The 17964-nt window shown below is 41.2% G+C and overlaps 1 protein-coding gene across 4 annotated transcripts in view; it reads left to right on the plus strand.

The window, feature by feature from the left end:
• The window catches only part of ZBTB8A (zinc finger and BTB domain containing 8A), a 40032-nt gene extending 26582 nt beyond the window's left edge, over positions 1–13450 (plus strand). The window contains exons 2-5 of one of the 4 annotated variants that reach the window (XM_064363644.1): positions 1796–1915; positions 3458–4281; positions 7908–8081; positions 12933–13450. In XM_064363644.1, coding sequence (XP_064219714.1) covers positions 3459–4281; positions 7908–8081; positions 12933–13084 — 1149 coding nt within the window. In that variant the 5' untranslated portion in view covers positions 1796–1915; position 3458 and the 3' untranslated portion in view covers positions 13085–13450. Of the gene's footprint in view, positions 1–1795; positions 1916–3457; positions 4282–7907; positions 8082–12751 lie in introns of all 4 variants that reach the window. The other 3 variants (XM_064363642.1, XM_064363645.1, XM_064363643.1) reach the window with 3 other exon arrangements.
• Positions 13451–17964: the final 4514 nt, after the last annotated feature.

A 17964-nucleotide genomic window follows, 5' to 3' on the forward strand; every position in this document is an offset into this window, starting at 1 on the left:
CCAGTGAGGTAGGAGAACCATGGAGTGGTGCCCTGGTGGCCAAGTGAAGAAAGTGTTTTAGGATGAAGGCAATGATCAACTGTGTGGGCAAAGTGAAGACAAAGAAATGATCATTGGATTTGATAACACGCAAATTACTAATAACCATAAGAAGAATGGTTTTGGCCAGGCCCCAGGGCTCATGCCTGTAATCCCAGGATTTTGGGAGGCCTAGTCGAGCAGATCACCTGAGGTCAGTAGTTCAAGACCAGCCTAGCCAACATGGTGAAACCCCATCTCTACCAAAAATACAAAAATTCACCCAGTGTGGTGGCATGCACCTGTAATCCTAGTTAGGAGGCCGAGGCAGAAGAATCGCTTGAACCCAGGAGGCAGAGATTGCAGTGATCCGAGATCAAGCCATTGCACTCCAAGAGAATGACACTCTATCTCAAAAAAAAACAAAAGAATGGTTTTGATTTATGGTGATGAAAACCTGATTGGAATGGGTTCAAAAGAGATAGGAGGATATGTGGAGACAGCAAATACAAACAAAACAAAGCAAAACTATTTCAATGAATTTTGTGTAAAGGGAGTTTACACAAAGAAAAGAAAAATGGAATAGTAGCCAAAAGTAGATGTGAAATTAAGGGGAAGTTTTTGTTGGCACATTTGTTTGTGTGTTTGTTTGTCTGTTTTTGAGTCACCCGCCTCAGCCTCCCAAAGTGCTAGGATTATAGGAGTGAGCCACCACACCCGGCCTCTGTTTTTAAGATAGGAGATACTTGATATCATATTTATACAATATTGGTAATTACCCACTTCGTGTACAGAGGGGAATGATTTTGAGTTCAGCTTAAGCACAGCTTATTTCTGCCTGGCTTGGATTCAGAGACCCACCCCTCCTGAACAATGTTGCATTTGCTTCTGCAAGGTGTCCTGAAGGCACCACCAGCCCAGGACCAATTTTCAGATTAATTTTTCTTTTTTTTTTTAACTTAATTTTAATTTATTTTATAGAGACGGGTATCTCTCCATGTTGCCCAGGCTGGTCTCGAACTCCTGGGCTCAAGCAATCTGCCCACCTCGGCCTCCCAAAATGCTGGGATTATGGGCGTGAGCCACTGCTCTTGGCCCAGGTTAATTTTTCAGGTTGAAATTTCCCACACCAATCAGGTAAATTAAATCTGGTCTCTGGAATCTCAAAAGGCAAACCACTGGGCTTCGATATCTCACCTAGGGCCTTTTTTTCCCTACTCAAGGCCGTGCAAAGACAAACTTTCTTTACCTTCTCCTTGGACTTATGGTCAGAATTTTTAGTCCTTTTTCACTAAGGTAGTGGTCCTCAGAGGGTTCTAACTTCCCAGCTCTCAGCTCTAATAGATCAGAGTTTGGTACTGGTAAGGACCTAGTCCCTTAGCCATTCCTGGTCCTCACAGCTCGGGCTGTGCTCCCTCCACTTAGCTGGCATCTAGGGATTTCTACATCTTTCTTGCAAGCCCAGCCACACGTTTAAAAAACTTTGGCTATATTTTATCCAGCGTCTCTAAGGATTTGTGGCAGGAAAGTTTTCACCATATTTTGCTGGAACCAGAAATTTTTCTCCTCACTCTACCTGGATAATTCCTGTTCAACTTCGCGGTCTCAAGTTTAAAAGTTACTTCTCAGAGAGGTATCTCTAACCTTCTCCATCTCTGTCTAAAGTAGGATACTACTCGTAGCCTACACATAGCACCTTCTTTCTTTCTTAGCACTTAACTTGTCATTGTAACTTCATACAGGTCTTTGTTGAATTTAACTTCTTGTTTTTTTTTAGACGGAATCTCACTCTCGCCCAGGCTGGAGTGCAGTGGTGCAAGCTCACCTCACTGCAACCTCCACTTCCTGGGATCAAGTGATTCTCCTGCCTCAGCCTCCCAGGTAACTGGGATTACAGGTATGTGCCACCACACCCGGCTAATTTTTTTTGTATTTTTAGTAGAAACAAAGTTTTGCCATGTTGGCCAGGCTGGTCTCGAACTCCTGACCTCAAGTGATTCGCCTGCCTCAGCATTCCAAAGTGCTGTGATTACAGGCATGAGCCACCACTCCTGGCCTACTTTAACTTTTTTAGAGACAGACTGTCTCTGTGGCCCAGACTGGAGTGCAGTGAGTGGCATGATCGTGGCTCACTGCAACCTACACCCCCTGGGCTCAAGTGATCCTCCTGCCTTAGCCTCCCAGGTAGCTAGGACTACAGGTACTCTCCATCACACCAGCTAATTAAAAAAATTTTGTTTTGTAGACATGGGGTCTTGCTATGTTGAACAAGCTGGTCTCACACTCCAGGGCTCAAGCTGTCCTCCTGCCTCTGCCTCACAAAGTGCTGGGATTACAGGCATGAGCTACCACCCTGGGCTGGAGTCTTAGTTTAATGTCTGATAAACCTTTTAGATTGAAAACAACATGAAGGCAAAAATCAAATGTGTTGGTTCAGCATATAGCAGAAGGCCTGATTTATTGAAGTTGCTTGGCTGGGTACAGTGGCTGATGCCTGTAATCCTAACACTTTGGGAGGCTGAGGCCAGAGGATGGCTTGAGCCTAGGAGTTCAAGACCAGCCTGGGCAACATAGTGAGACCCCATCTCTATACTTATAAAATGAAATAAGATGCTCAATAAATTTTGCTAATAAAACAAGTAATTTTCTAAAAATCTACTAACAATCTAATATTAAATAATATGTTGAAACCTATTATCTTCTGTGTCTTGGTGATTGTATTCTCCAAGAAAGTGTTCTTAATAGAATAAAAGAGGCTTCTGATTATTATTTTACTTGACTCACCTTAGAAAAGGATTGTTCACTTTGGGAGGATGGGGCAGAAGGACTGCTTGATCCCAGGAGTTAGAAACCAGCAGTGGTAATTTGGTTTTTTAAATAGAGACCTTATCTCTATTTAAAAAAAAAAAAAAAACGGCCAAGTGGAATGGTGCACTCCTGTAGTCCCAGCTACTTGGGAGGCTAAGGTAGGAGCATCAGTTGAAACCAGGTGTTCAAGGTTGCAGTGAGCTTCGTTTGTTTGTTTTTGAGGTGTTTGTTTTTTGAGACAGAGTCTTGCTCTGTGGCCAGGCTGGAGTGCAGTGGTGTGATCTCGGCTCACTGCAGCCTCCACCTCCCAGGTTCAAGCAGTTCTCTTGCCTCAGCCTCCCGAGTAGCTGGAATTACAGGCAGCTGCCACCATGACCAGCTAATTTTTGTATTTTTGGTAGAGATGGGGTTTTGCCATGTTGGCCAGGCTGGCCTCAAACTCCTGACCTCAGGTGACCTCGGCTTCCCAAAGTGTCGGGATTACAGGAGTGAGCCACTGCACCCGGCCGCAGTGAGCTTTGATCACACCACTGCACGGCAGCCTGGGCAACAGAGCAAGATCCTGTCTCAAAACAAAATAAATTAATTGTAATGTAGGTTTTGGTAACCACATGTGTCTTTTCTTCTTCAGAATGGAGATCTCCTCTCATCAGTCTCACCTTCTGCAACAACTGAACGAACAGCGCAGGCAAGATGTATTTTGTGACTGCAATATTCTAGTTGAAGGGAAGGTCTTCAAAGCGCATCGAAATGTATTATTTGCTAGTAGTGGCTACTTTAAAATGCTTCTTTCTCAGAATTCAAAGGAGACAAGTCAGCCAACCACAGCTACATTTCAGGCTTTCTCCCCTGACACCTTTACAGTTATCCTGGACTTTGTATATTCTGGCAAACTGTCTCTTACTGGTCAGAATGTCATAGAAGTGATGTCAGCTGCTAGCTTCCTACAGATGACTGATGTCATAAGTGTATGTAAGACTTTTATTAAATCTTCCTTAGACATTAGTGAGAAAGAAAAAGATCGCTATTTCAGTCTGTCAGATAAAGATGCCAATTCTAATGGTGTAGAACGCTCCTCTTTTTATAGTGGTGGCTGGCAAGAAGGAAGCAGTTCTCCACATTCTCACCTAAGCCCAGAGCAAGGAACAGGCATAATAAGTGGAAAATCCTGGAGTAAGTATAATTATCATCCAGCCTCCCAGAGGAATACTCAACAACCCTTGGCCAAGCATGAACCAAGGAAAGAGTCCATTAAAAAGACCAAACATTTGAGATTGTCACAGCCTTCTGAAGTTACTCATTATAAGTCAAGCAAACGAGAAGCACGAACATCCGATTCTTCCAGCCATGTTTCCCAGTCTGAAGAACAAGCACCAGTTGATGCTGAAATGGACTCTACTGCTGTTGGCTATCAGTACGGTCAAGGATCTGATGTCACATCCAAAAGTTTTCCAGGTACCCATAAAGAGCATCAGTCCCCTCAACCAGATTCCAAACTGCTATATAAATCAATCTTCTGTCAAAATGCCCTTAGTTTCAGGTGCTGCTCTAGGCAGTTGAAGCAAGTTTTTTTTTTTTTAAGTCCTATTTCTGTAACGAAATGTATTTAGTAAGGCCAGATGTGGTGGCTCACGCCTGTAATCCCAGCAGTTTGGGAGGCCGACACGGGCGGATCACCTGAGATCAGGAGTTTGAGACCAGCCTAGCCAACATGGCAAAAAGCTGTCTCTACTAAAAGTACAAAAAAAAAGTTACCCAGGCATGGTGGTGTATGCCTGTAATCCCAGCTACTCAGGAGGCTGAGGCAGAAGAATCACTTGAACCCAGGAGGCGGAGGTTGCAGGGAGCTGACATTGTGCCACTCCACTCCAGCCTGGCGACAGAGCAGGACTCCGTCACACACACAAAAAAAATTTAGCCAGCCATAGTGGTGCACACCTGTAGTCCAAGCTACTCAGGAGGCTGAGGCAGGAGAATCACTTGAGCCTGGGAGGCAGAGGTTGCAGTGAGCTGAGATCATGCCACTGCACTCCATCCTGGGCGATAGAGTGAGACTCTATTACAAAAAAAAAAAGAAGAAGAAATTTATTTCATAAAACATGGATTTAAATTTTTAAATTGAAAGTAATATTGGATAAATATAATGACAATCAAACTAATAAGAGTACTAAGGGTCAAAACACATGATTTTCCAAACCTGTGTCTGTGGGTGGTTAGATTACTCTTAAATGTTTAAAGCACTTTTCTAAATAGTTCAATCCCTATGACACATATTTTCACTTTAGTTTTTTTTTTTTCCTGTGTATTTACTCAGAGGAGTGTTTAACTTATTAAGATACAAATACTTTTTTTTTTTTTGAGATGGATTCTCACTCTGTCACCCAGGCACAGTCTCAGCTCACTGCAACCGCCGCCACCTGGGTTTAGGCAATTCTCCTGTCTCAGCCTCCCGAGTAGCTGGGACTACAGGCGAGTGCCACCACACCCAGCTAATTTTTATATTTTTCTTAGAGATGGGGTTTCACTGTGTTGGCCAGGCTGGTCTCGAACTCCTGATCTCAAGATCCACCTACCTCAGCCTCCCAAAGTGCTGGGATTACAGGCATGAGCCACCGTGCCTGGCCCATAATTTTTTTCTTTTAAGGCATGCCTGTAGTCCTAGCTACTAGGGAGGCTAAGGCAGAGCATCACTTGAGCCCAGAAGTTAAAGACCAGCATAGGCAACATAATGAGGCCCCACCCAAAAAAGAACAAACGCCTCACATACAACCCATAACACTGATACTGTAAATCTACCATGGACCAATGTGCAACATGAGACATCTCATTTTTATGATAACAGTAAAATACAGAAAGACCATTTAAATTGACAGTTTCAAAATAATCCTCCCCTCACTCAGAAGTAGAGACTAGGGATAAGAAATGCATATCATCCAATTTCCCCCACCAATTAATCAGTTAACAAATTTGCTTAATAGTTTACTTGTAGGGCAGGACCCACGGTGGCTCACACCAGTAATCCCAGCACTTTGGGAGGCTGAGGCGGGCAGATCACCTGAGGTCGGGGGTTCGAGACCACCTTACCAACGTGGAGAAACCCCATCTCTACTAAAAATACAAAATTAGCCAGGCATGATGGTACATGCCTTTAATCCTAGCTACTCGGGGGGCTGAGGCAGAAGAATGACTTGGACCTGGGAGGCAGAGATTTCAGTGAGCTGAGATTGCCCCATTGCACTCCAGCCTGGGCAACAAGAGCAAAACTCTATCTCAAAAAAAAAAAGTTTATATGTAAATTTAAAGGAAAATTATATTAAAATGAAACTCCTGAAGGTTGTAAGATACAGATTATATATATTTTTTATTTTATTTTGCTTTTTTAATTTTTATTTTTTTATTGTTTATTTATTTATTTATTTGTGTTTGAGATGGAGTCTTGCTCTGTCGCCCAGGCTGGAGTGCAGTGGTGTGATCTCGGCTCACTACAACCTCCTCTTCCCTGGTTCAAGCAATTCTGTACCTCAGCCTTCCAAGTAGCTGGACTACAGGCACGCACCACCATGCCTGGCTAATTTTTGTATTTTTAGTAGAGACGGGATTTCACTATGTTGGCCAGGCTGGTCTTGAACTCCTGTCCTCATGATCCACCCACCTTGGCCTCCCAAAATGCTGGGATTACAGGCATGAGCCACCTCACCTGGCCTCTATTTTGCTTTTATTATAGAGATGGGGGTCTCACTATGTTTCCTAGGCTGGTCTTGAACTCCTGGCCTGAAATGATTTTCCCACCTGAGCCTCCTAAAGTGCTGGGATTACAGACATGAGCCACTGTGCCCCGCATAATTTTTATTTTAGAAAAATTTCAAACATATGCAAAAGTAAAGAGAATGATATAATTAATCTCCACGCACCATTACCTAGTCCCACAACCTTCAATTCATGGCTTGTCTTATGTCTGTATTCTTATCCCTAACCTACTCCCTTTAATATTTTTAAGCCAATCTCAGACATCATATGTTTTCACCTGTAAATAGTTTAGAATATGTTCTTAAAATATAGAAAAAAACTACGATATTATTATCATACCTAAATTGAACTCTCTGTATATATATATGTATATTTTATATATATATACACATATATTATATATATATATATATATATATTTTTTTTTTTTTTTGAGACAGGGTCTCACACTATTGTCCAGACTGGAGTGCAGTGGCATGATCTTGGCTCACTGCAACTTCCACCTTCTGGGTTCAAGTGATTCTCCCACCTCAGCCTCCCAAATAACTGGGACTACAGTCATGCACCATCATACCTGGCTAATTTTTTTATTTTTGGTAGAGATGGTTTTACCATGTTGGCTAGGCTGGTCTAGAGCTCCGGACCTCAAATGATTTTCCACCAAGAAAAAAGCTTAAATAATAAATACTTTTACTTTAAAATTGTGTACAGTTTTAAAATATAGTACTATTTTACATTTAAAATCTAATGACCCTACTGCATTAAATAAAAAAATAAGCTTGGGAGGCCGAGGCGGGCAGATCACAAGGTCAAGAGATCGAGACCATCGTGGCCAACATGGTGAAACCCCATCTCTACTAAAAATACAAAAAAATTAGCTGGGTGTGGTGGTGCGCCCCTGTAGTCCCAGCTACTTGGGAGGCTGAGGTAGGAGAATTGCTTGAACCCGGGAGGCAGAAGTTGCAGTGAGTCGAGGTTGCACCACTGCACTCCAGCCTGGTGCCTGGTGATGGAGTGAGACTCTGTCTCAAAAAAAAAAAAAAAAAAGCATGGCAGTTTGAATTTACCCAACTTTCTAAATATATCAAATACTGAAGTTAAAGTTCTATACTTAGGATTACATTGACAATCTAGTCTTAAAATTTCTTTCATCTCTGTTTTTCCTACCTTCCCAAGATTGGGCTCACCAACTCCTTGTGAATTCTATTTTATTTTATTTTTTTAAGTTTATTTTTTTCTTTCCTCATTTCCAGTGGGGTTGGATTTGATTCTTTCTGTTATTAGAATTGTTATTATGAACTTTCCAGTGATTTAATCAAGCTGTCTCTTGACAGGTGATCTGCCCCGGATGCGATTCAAGTGCCCATACTGCACACACGTGGTAAAGCGGAAGGCAGACCTAAAGCGCCACCTTCGTTGTCATACGGGAGAAAGGCCCTATCCATGTCAAGCTTGCGGAAAAAGATTTAGCAGGCTAGACCATCTAAGTAGCCATTTTCGAACAGTATGTATGTTTTTTTCATTGTTTTACTAATTTTTTTTTTTTTTTGCTTGTTTATTTGTTTTTGTTTTTTTGAGACAGAGTTTCACTCTTGTTGCCCAGGCTGGAGTGCAATGGTGCAATCTTGGCTCACTGCTACCTCTGCCTCCCAGGTTCAAGCAATTCTGCCTCAGCCTCCCAAGTAGCTGGGATTACGGGCATGTGCCACCATGCCTGGCTAATTTTGTATTTTTAGTAGAGATGGGGTTTCACCATATTGAATATGCTGGTCTCAAACTCCCGACCTCAGGTGATTCACCTGCCTCAGCCTCCCAAGTAGCTGGGATTATGGGCATGTGCCACCATGCCTGGCTAATTTTGTATTTTTAGTAGAGATGGGGTTTCACCATATTGAACATGCTGGTCTCAAACTCCCGACCTCAGGTGATTCACCTGCCTCAGCCTCCCAAAAGTGCTGGGATTACAGTCATGAGCCATCGTGCCCAGCCTTCTTTTGTTTTCTGAGACAGGGTCTCTCCGTACTGCCCAGGCTGGAGTGCGGTGGTGCCATCTCAGCTCACTGCAGCCACGACTTCCCAGGCTCAAATGATCCTCCCGCCTCAGTCTCCTACGCTGGGACTACAGGCCTGCACCAACATGCCAGGCTAATTTTTGTATTTTTTATAGAGATGGGGTTTCACCATGTTACCCAGACTGGTCTTGAACTCCTGGAGGCAAGTGATCTACCTGCTTCTATCTCCCAAAGTGCTGGGGTTACAGGCAGAGCCACCACGCCTGGCCCATCATTTTACTTCTTAAGAAATATGTACATTTGACTGGGCGCATTGGCTCACACCTGTAATCCCAGCGCTTTGGGAGGCCAAGGTGGGCAGATTGCTTGAGGCCAGGAGTTCAGTTCAAGACCAGCCTGGCTAACATTGTGAAACCCCATCCACCAAAAATACAAAAATTAGTGGGGCTTGGTAGCGCACACCAGTAATCCCAGCTACTCAGGAGGCTGAGGCACGAGAATCGCCCAAACCCAGGAAGTGGAGGTTACAGTGAGCTGAGATTGGGCCACTGCACTCCAGCCTGGGTTACAGAGGGAGACCCTGTCAAAAAAAAAAAAAAAAATTACATTTATTGGCTTTAAGATCATCTCACTTGCTGAGGGAAATCTTTTCACACAAGTCTACCATATTTAAAATTCTTCCAACATAATGTTTTTACTTTGTACATAAAGCATAATTATATATATATTGATTTTTATTCTCCTTTGAGACCTTGAAGTGGGGTATATTCTTTTGATGGTAAATAGTTTTATATTTCCATTTAAATTCACTTAGTCTAATATGTTTTTATGTACTGGTCTGTTCAGAGCCAAAGATAATATAAATTGTATAAATGTTTTAAGTGTCTAGGTCAGAGTCACCACTGTAGATACTTAGCATCTGCCAGTGATTATTGAACCGTTGTCTGGTGGGATCTCAGTCTAGTTGCTGCTGTGCTGTCCAACCAAAAGGGGTCTCCACTACACCTGCTTTCTTTCTTTTCTTTTTTTTTTTTTTTTTGAGACAGTCTTGCTCTGTTGCCCAGGCTAGAGTGCAGTGGCACAATCTCAGCTTACTGCAACCACAACCTCCTGGGTTCAAGCAGTTCTCTTGCCTCAGGCTCCCAGATAGCTGGGATTACAGGTGCCTGGCCTAGTTTTTGTATTTTTAGTAGAGACAGGGTTTCACCATGTTGGCCAGGCTGGTCTCAAACTCCTGACCTCAAGTGATCTACCTTGGCCTCCCAAAGTGCTGGGATTACAGGCATGAGCCACTGAGCCAAGCCTCTTGGATTTTTTTTAGTATGTTTGGCGGCCTACTTCTATACTGTTCTGACTTTATCTAAATGAATATTCCAAACATTGATTCCACATAACACAATTAATTTTTATAATTTTTAGATTAGGGCCGGGTATGGTGGCTCATGCCTGTAATCCCAGCACTTTGGGAGGCTGAGGCGGGTAGATCACGAGGTCAAGAGATTGAAACCATCCTGGCCAACATAGTGAAACCCCATCTTTACTAAAATACAAAAATTAGGTGGGTGTGGTGGTGTGCACCTGTAGTCCCAGCTACTTGGGGGGCTGAGGCAGGAGAATTGCTTGAACCCAGGAGGCAGAGGTTGCAGTGAGCCAAGATCGCACCATTGCACTCCAGCCTGGTGCCTGGTGACAGAGCAAGACACTGTCTCAAAAATATAAATAAGTAAATAAATAGGCCGTGCATGGTGGCTCACACCTGTAATCTCAGCACTTTGGGAGGCCAAGGCGGGCGGATCACAAGGTCAGGAGTTCAAGACCAGACTGGCCAACATGGTGAAACCCCCGTCTCTAAAAAACAAAAATAATAATAATAAATAAAAATAAATAAATAATTTTTAGATTAGAACCCATAATCTACTGTTCTGACAGCTATTGAACAAAGTTGTTTATTACTAATTATAATACATAATTATTCATCAACTGCAACTGTTTATCAAAGCGTTTCACACATGTTAATTCATTTGGTCCTCACATTAACCCTGTGAGTGGTATTCCCATTAGCCATAGCAAGCAAGCAAAGATAATAATAGACTGATATGTAGAAGCAGGACCAAAGTAATTGTTTATGTTCAGTGTCCAGTAGAATTAGTCAGGCTTCTCATCTGTCTGGGTGGTGCCCATATCTTAACAGTTAAAGTTAAATATTTTAACTGCCACCCTAAAGCAGGTTTGTTTTTATTTTGAAGTGGAGTCTTCCTCAGTCACCAGGCTGGAGTGCAGTGGTGCAATCTTGGCTCACTGCAACCTCCACCTTCCAGGTTCAAGTGATTCTCCTGCCTCAGCCTCCCAAGTAACTGGGACTACAGACACATGCCACCATGCCCAGATAATTTTTGTATTTTTAGTAGAGACAGGGTTTCACCATTTTGGCCAGGATGGTCTCAATCTCCTGACCTTGTGATCTGCCCACCTCAGCCTCCCAAAGTGCTGAGATTACAGGCGTGCACCACCATGGCCAGTCTAAAGCAAGTTTATATAATGTTTTAAATTACTTGCTCCAAGGTACGTGGTTAGTAATGACAAAGATAGTAGATGACTAGAACCCCAAGCCTTGAATCCCTGTGTGGTCCTCTTTCTACCAGATCTTTTCTTTTCTTTTTTTTTTTTTTCCTAGACGGAGTTTCGCTCATGTTACCCAGGCTGGAGTGCAATGGCGCGATCTCGGCTCACCGCAACCTCTGCCTCCTGGGTTCAGGCAATTCTCCTGCCTCAGCCTCCGGAGTAACTAGGATTATAGGCACGTGCCACCATGCCCAGCTAATTTTTTGTATTTTTAGTAGAGACGGGGTTTCACTGTGTTGACCAGGATGGTCTCAATCTCTTGACCTCGTGATCCACCCGCCTCGGCCTCCCAAAGTGCTGGGATTACAGCAGATCTTTTCTTAATAAAAATGGCAAGTACTCCTTCTATCCAAAATATTGACAAATTTAAATTTGTACCATATTTTTCTTTCTCTAGTAAAATAACAAAAAATTAATACACAAAACAAGAGAGATTCCCTCCTCTAAATTAAGATATGTTCAGTCTGGACAACATAGTGAGACCCTTTCTCTATAATTTGTTTTTTAATTAGCCAGGCATGGTGCCTATAGTCCCAGCTCCTTGGTAGGTTGGGATAGGAGGATTGCTTGAGCCTGAGAGGTTGAGGCTGCAGTGAGCCGTGGTCATCACTACACCCCAGCCTGGGTGACAGAGCGAGACTCTATCTTTTTTTTTTCTCTTGGTTCTTACGCAATTTCAGAGAAAGACTCTATCTTAAAAATAAAAAGTATACGGGGCACGGTGGTTCACGCCTGTAATCCCAGCACTTTGGGAGGCTGAGGCAGGTGGAGCACAAGGTCAGGTGTTCGAGACCAGCCTGACCAACATGGTGAAACCCCGTCTCTACTAAAAACACAAAAATTAGCCAGGCATGGTGGTGCGTGCCTATAATCCCAGCTGCTCAGGAGGCTGAGGCAGGAGAATCGCTTGAACCTGGGAGGCGGAGGTTGCAGTCAGCCAGGATCACACCATTGCACTTCAGCCTGGGTGACAGAGCAAGACTCTGTCTCCCAAAAAATAAATAAATAAATAAAGTAAATTAAGGGGGGAAAAAAGCACATGGCACATTGTAAGTGTTTGCAATTATTATCTTGTGAAATTTCCCATTGTTCCCTCAAATACCCAAATTCTATTGGATTAAGTGATATGTCAAACTATTATGTAATATTAATAATAAAAAACATGATAGCCACTATTTAGAGAAAGCAAATGTTTAATATTTCTGTGACATCAATTTATCACTAAAACCCTTGATCTGCTGGGCGCGGTGGCTCACGCCTATAATCCTAGCTCTTTGGGATGCTGAGGCAAGCGGGTTGCCTGAGCTCAGAAGTTCAAGACCAGCCTGGGCAACATGGTGGAACTCCATCTCCAAAAAAAAATAAAAAGGAAAAAGAAAAAAAAATTTTTTTAATAAACCCCTTGATCTTTTTCTAATAATCAGATGTTAATTTGAGTTTAATGCATGGCTTTGAACATCTTAAGTTTATGAACTGGTACCTAAAATATCAAACTGTCCTGCTTTTGAAAAATCACTTTTATCACTATTTAAATCTCTACACAGATTCACCAGGCATGTAAACTCATCTGCAGAAAATGTAAACGTCATGTGACAGATCTAACAGGGCAAGTGGTACAGGAGGGAACCAGGCGCTACAGACTGTGTAATGAGTGTCTTGCAGAATTTGGCATTGACAGCCTCCCCATTGACTTGGAAGCTGAACAACATCTTATGTCCCCATCAGATGGAGATAAGGATTCCAGATGGCACTTGAGTGAAGATGAGAATAGATCCTATGTGGAGATTGTAGAAGATGGGTCTGCTGATCTGGTCATCCAACAGGTTGATGATAGTGAAGAAGAAGACGAAAAAGAAATTAAGCCCAACATTAGGTAGCTGTAATGTGAACCAACAGAGCTGGCATGTCTGCAATTTACATTGACTTCCTCTCTCTTTCTATGGTCAGAATCTAGTTAACAAATTTATCATACTGACTTTAAAGAAATGACCTGATATAACCTGCATGCTTTCTAAACAGGCCATTGTATCCATTCTGAACTTTGTTGCCCTAAAATGTGTTGCTGCACTGGAAAGAAAGAACTAGCTTGAGTTGGCATGATGGATGAACAATTATCCTCTTACTTTCATTACAGTCCTCTTACTTTATTACAGAGATACGTTTTTTCTTTTAATATTGAAAGATCTACTTAGCACATTTTTTCAAAGAAATACTTTAAATAAATTCACCACAATCAAACTTTATGTAAAACAATTTCAAGATGTTTCAAAACCACATATATTACCAATGTTGAATTTCACAGGGAACCTGTTAAGAGTACATTTAAGTATCTGGCAACCCACCTGACTAAAGAAATTAGTCTTTCTATTAATTTGAGATCTGAAACAACTTGTCATTAAGGATTATGGAATAAGACTAAAGCGTTTGAAATTGTTCATATTTGAAATTTTTGTCATTAGGTTAAAAATTACTCTCAGTATTGTTAAAAAAAAAAGAAAAAAGAAAAAACCTAAAGTAGAGGCTGACCAAAGGTTATATACAGATATTTTCTTAAAGCAGGAAACTAATGTTGCATAAAAGTCAGCGTAGTTTGTGAAGACGATCGGTCAATATGGTTATCCATCTCTCTAAAGACAAACAGGCCCAGCACAGTGGCTCACACCTATAATCCCAGCACTTTGGGAGGCCAAGGCAGGCGGATCACCCGAGGTCAGGAGTTTGAAACCAGCCTGGCCAACATGGTTAAACGTTGTCTATACTAAAAAATACAAAATTAGCGGGTGTGGTGGCACATGCCTGTAATCCCAGCTACTCAGGAGGCTGAGGCAGGAGAATTGCTTGAACTTCGGAGGCAGAGGTTGCAGTGAGCGGAGATTGCGCCATAGCACTCCAGCCTGGGCAACAAGAGTGAAACCATCTCAAAAAAAAAAAAAAGAAAAAGAAAAACAAACTAGGAGGTTCTTAGCATATTTGAGTGATTTCTAACATTTATGCAGTGCTATATTATTTATAAAGTACTTGCTCACACATTTTCTCACTCAGTGAGGTGGGTACTATCTGCAGTTTACAAATGAGAAAATTAAGGTCGGAAAGTTTAAGAGACAAAACTGATGACTGGACAGGACCTGATTTTAAACAGTCCTCTTTCAACCTTCTCTCCCTGTATGTCTCCTGAAATGGCAAAGAATAGAAGTCAAACCTTACCACTTGGCAGTAATTATAAAAATAAGCCAACCAGAATTAGAAAGCATGAAAGGAGGAATTGAATCATTTTCAACAACATGCAATATCTTGATCTAGAGTTATTCAAATATGCTAAGTAACGTCCCTACAATACCTATTGCTATGTTTTTATGTCAGGTTATTTATATGTAAATTTAAAGTATACAACTATTTGAACAAATTATTCACTTAAATACATTGAGCATTTTTGCTTCTCTTGTTTATGTAATATTTTCTTTTTTTTTTTTTTTTAAGACAGAGTTTCACTGTCGCCAGGCCGGAGTGCAGTGATGCTATCGGCCCACTGCAACCTCCGACTCCCTGGTTCAAGCGATTTTCCTGCCTCAGCCTCCTGAGTAGCTGGGATTACAGGCACATGCCACCACACCCAGCTAATTTTTGTGTTTTTAGTAGTGATGGGGTTTCACCATGTTGGCCAGGATGGTCTCGATCTCCTGACCTAGTGATCCACCTGCCTTGACCTCCCAAAGTGCTGGGATTATAGGCGGGAGCCATCACACCCAGCCAGGATACAGTATTTTCGAAACAAACTTTTCTCCTGGTATACAAAGTTTAAACTGCTCCCCTGCATAAATTATGAAACATTCCAAAATTACAGTTAAATTAGAGAAGCATTGTTTTCATTCTAAAGGTAAAATCTAAATATCAGAAGTAAAGAACTGAACTTCATGAAAGTTTCTTCTGCAAGTTATCACAATGAAGCTTGATAGAATCTCACTGTATATGGAAAGGCTCCATCTATTTTACTGTTTTGTTTTTGTTTTTGTTTTTGGTGCCTTGACTTGGATTTTTATTGTATTTTTAAATGCCATCACATACCTCAAAATGATACTTTTTGTTATTATTTTATCTTGTTCTTTCATTAATTATTGTCCTTGACACCAATTTCTAGGCTAAAATGGTTACTTTCTTTTAAAAAATGTATAAATATATGAATAACCACTTTGTTTCATGGCACTTAATTGAGACTTTTTCAAGATTCCCCTGCTGGCACACTTCCAGTTGCTTCAAGACCGGATGATGTGCATCGAGTTCACTCTCAACATGACTGTTCCTAAACCAGGATTTTTTTTTTTTGAGGCGGAGTCTCGCTCTGTTGCCCAGCCTGGATGGAGTGCAGTGGCATGATCTTGGCTCACCGCAACCTCTGCCTCCTGGTTTCAAGTGATTCTCCTGTCTCAGCCTCCCAAGTAGCTGGGGCTACAGATGTGCAACCACAATGCCCGGCTAATTTTTGTATTTTTAGTAGAGATTTAGGGGTTTCGATTTAGGAGTTTTGCTATGTTGGCCAGGCTGGTCTCGAACTCCTCACCTCATGATCCGCCCGCCTCAGCCTCCCAAGTGCTGGGATTACAGGCGAGAGCCGCTGCACCTGGCCTAAATCAGGATTCTTAACAATTAAAGTGTATCTGAATGAGGGAGGAAACACTTGTCATTCTCTAGTCTTACCAGGGTAATACTGATACCTTTTGAAATGAAAACCTGATTTTTTTAGTTGGAGCCAATAGGAAAAATGGCTGATTTGAACTTTATTCATATAAATGAAGTAGTGCTTGCATGTGTATACTCTAATGCACTTTAGTCTAGGATCTAAATGTCCTTTTATGCTATTATCTTCTGCATGCAAACTTTACATACATCAGCATGAATATTAGCAACATTTACTGAACACAGTGCCACCAGAAATTGTCTTTTCAGAAATAATGCTTTCTCATAATTGTTTATAACAAGCATCAAACTATCCCCACACAACAAGGATCAAGTTCACCAAACTAGACAGAGAATCTGTTCTATCATTTTAGCATCATAAAAGAAGAACATTTAAGACATGTTTGTAAGTTGTAAATAATGACTCCAGTTATATCATTATATGTCTAAGATGTTAGAGACCAGTTATTTTCTAGAGTGAAGCTGTCTATTGATGATTTGGGAAAATTGAATTCTTTGGCTTTTAAATGTGGGCAAATGTTACATAGGGGTATAATCTGTTTAAATAAGCTTTATTTATGCCAAGGATTTTTTTTAATATTAAGACTTGGTTAGACCAAATTTGCTCTTACAGGAATGCCATTTATCAGCTTCTGAATGACGTTCTAACTCCATTGCCCTCAAGAGTGTCTGGGTATAGGATGAAGCATTACAAAAAGAAAGCACCACTGTAGTCACGCCTAGGGTCTGGAAGAAACAAAATGGACTAGATCTGCAGTTTAAAAGAGTTTTTTAACGCAAGAAGCTCTTCAAATGAATTGTTTCCTATAGATGCTCACATTTAAGGGATAAACTCTAAAATTAGAGCTGCTCTGATTAAAGCCCCCCACAAACCTTTCCCCAGACGCCTCTGCAGAACTCAGGTGCACAACGTTGAAAACCATGGAATTAGATAACTTCTTGAATTCCCTTTGAGCGTTGAAGCATCGTTTCATTACTGCTGTTACTCACTGTGCTTATAAGCAGGTAATCATAAGGTCGCTTAGTGAAGCAAATCATGTCCTTAGCTGATGATGTTCCTTCTATGGGTATCATACCTTAAGACTTTAAAAATTTAGGAACAAATTTTTCAGTATTATATTTTCAGTAATGCAATCAAAATAAGCATAGTTACTGCTTTCTATATGGCCAAGTACTGCCTAATGGATGAAAAAACTTTGGTGCTTCAATTATTTATGAGCTCAGAACTCAATTCATTAAAGTTATTTTGCCAAGTCATGCCAAGATACATTGAAATTTCCACTCATATTGGGTTTTTAAAATATTTTTTATTCCTAAAATTAGTTAAGTGTGGAAAATCACTGAAAGCAGTGTATGTAGCATAAGATGTTTTTAACTGGGAAGGGTGATAATAATAGGTACAGGAAGGACCAAACTTTAGATTATAAACAAAGTTTTATGTTATTTTATATGAGTGCATCAGTATTACTATTTATCATTAATATAGCATTTTATATTTGCAAAGTGTTTAATAATTTTTATGTTATTCTTTACATATCTGTGAAATAGGACAGTTATCCCACATGAAAGGTAAAGAAATTAAGGCTCGGAACCGTAAAGAAACCTAAGGGTCAGGTACAGTGGCTCACGCCTGTAATCTTAGCACTTCGGGAGGCCCAGACAGGTGGATCACCAGAGGTCAGGAGTTCGAGACCAGCCTGGGCAATATAATGAAACCCCATCTCTACTAATAATACCAAAATTAGCCAAGCATGGTGGTAGGCACCTGTAATCCCAGCTACTCCAGAGGCTGAGACGAAAATTGCTTGAACTCAGGGCACGGAGGTTACAGTAAGCCAACATCACGCCACTACACCCAGGCTAGATGACAGAGCTAGACTCTGTCTCACAGAAAAATAAAAAGGGGAACCTAAGACAATCCAGTGAAACAGCAGTAGCAAAAATAGGAAAGAGAATGATCACATTTTCTGAATCCTAGAACATCAGCTTAATTCACTGAAGTGTATTATGTAACACTCTATTTTATAGCTTATTTTATACAAGTAACAGTGGATTGTTTTACAGC

Source organism: Aotus nancymaae, unplaced genomic scaffold (genome assembly GCF_030222135.1).
Source record: "Aotus nancymaae isolate 86718 unplaced genomic scaffold, 86718_ANA_hifiasm-v0.15.2.pri h1tg000053l, whole genome shotgun sequence".
NCBI classification, from domain to species: domain Eukaryota; kingdom Metazoa; phylum Chordata; class Mammalia; order Primates; family Aotidae; genus Aotus; species Aotus nancymaae.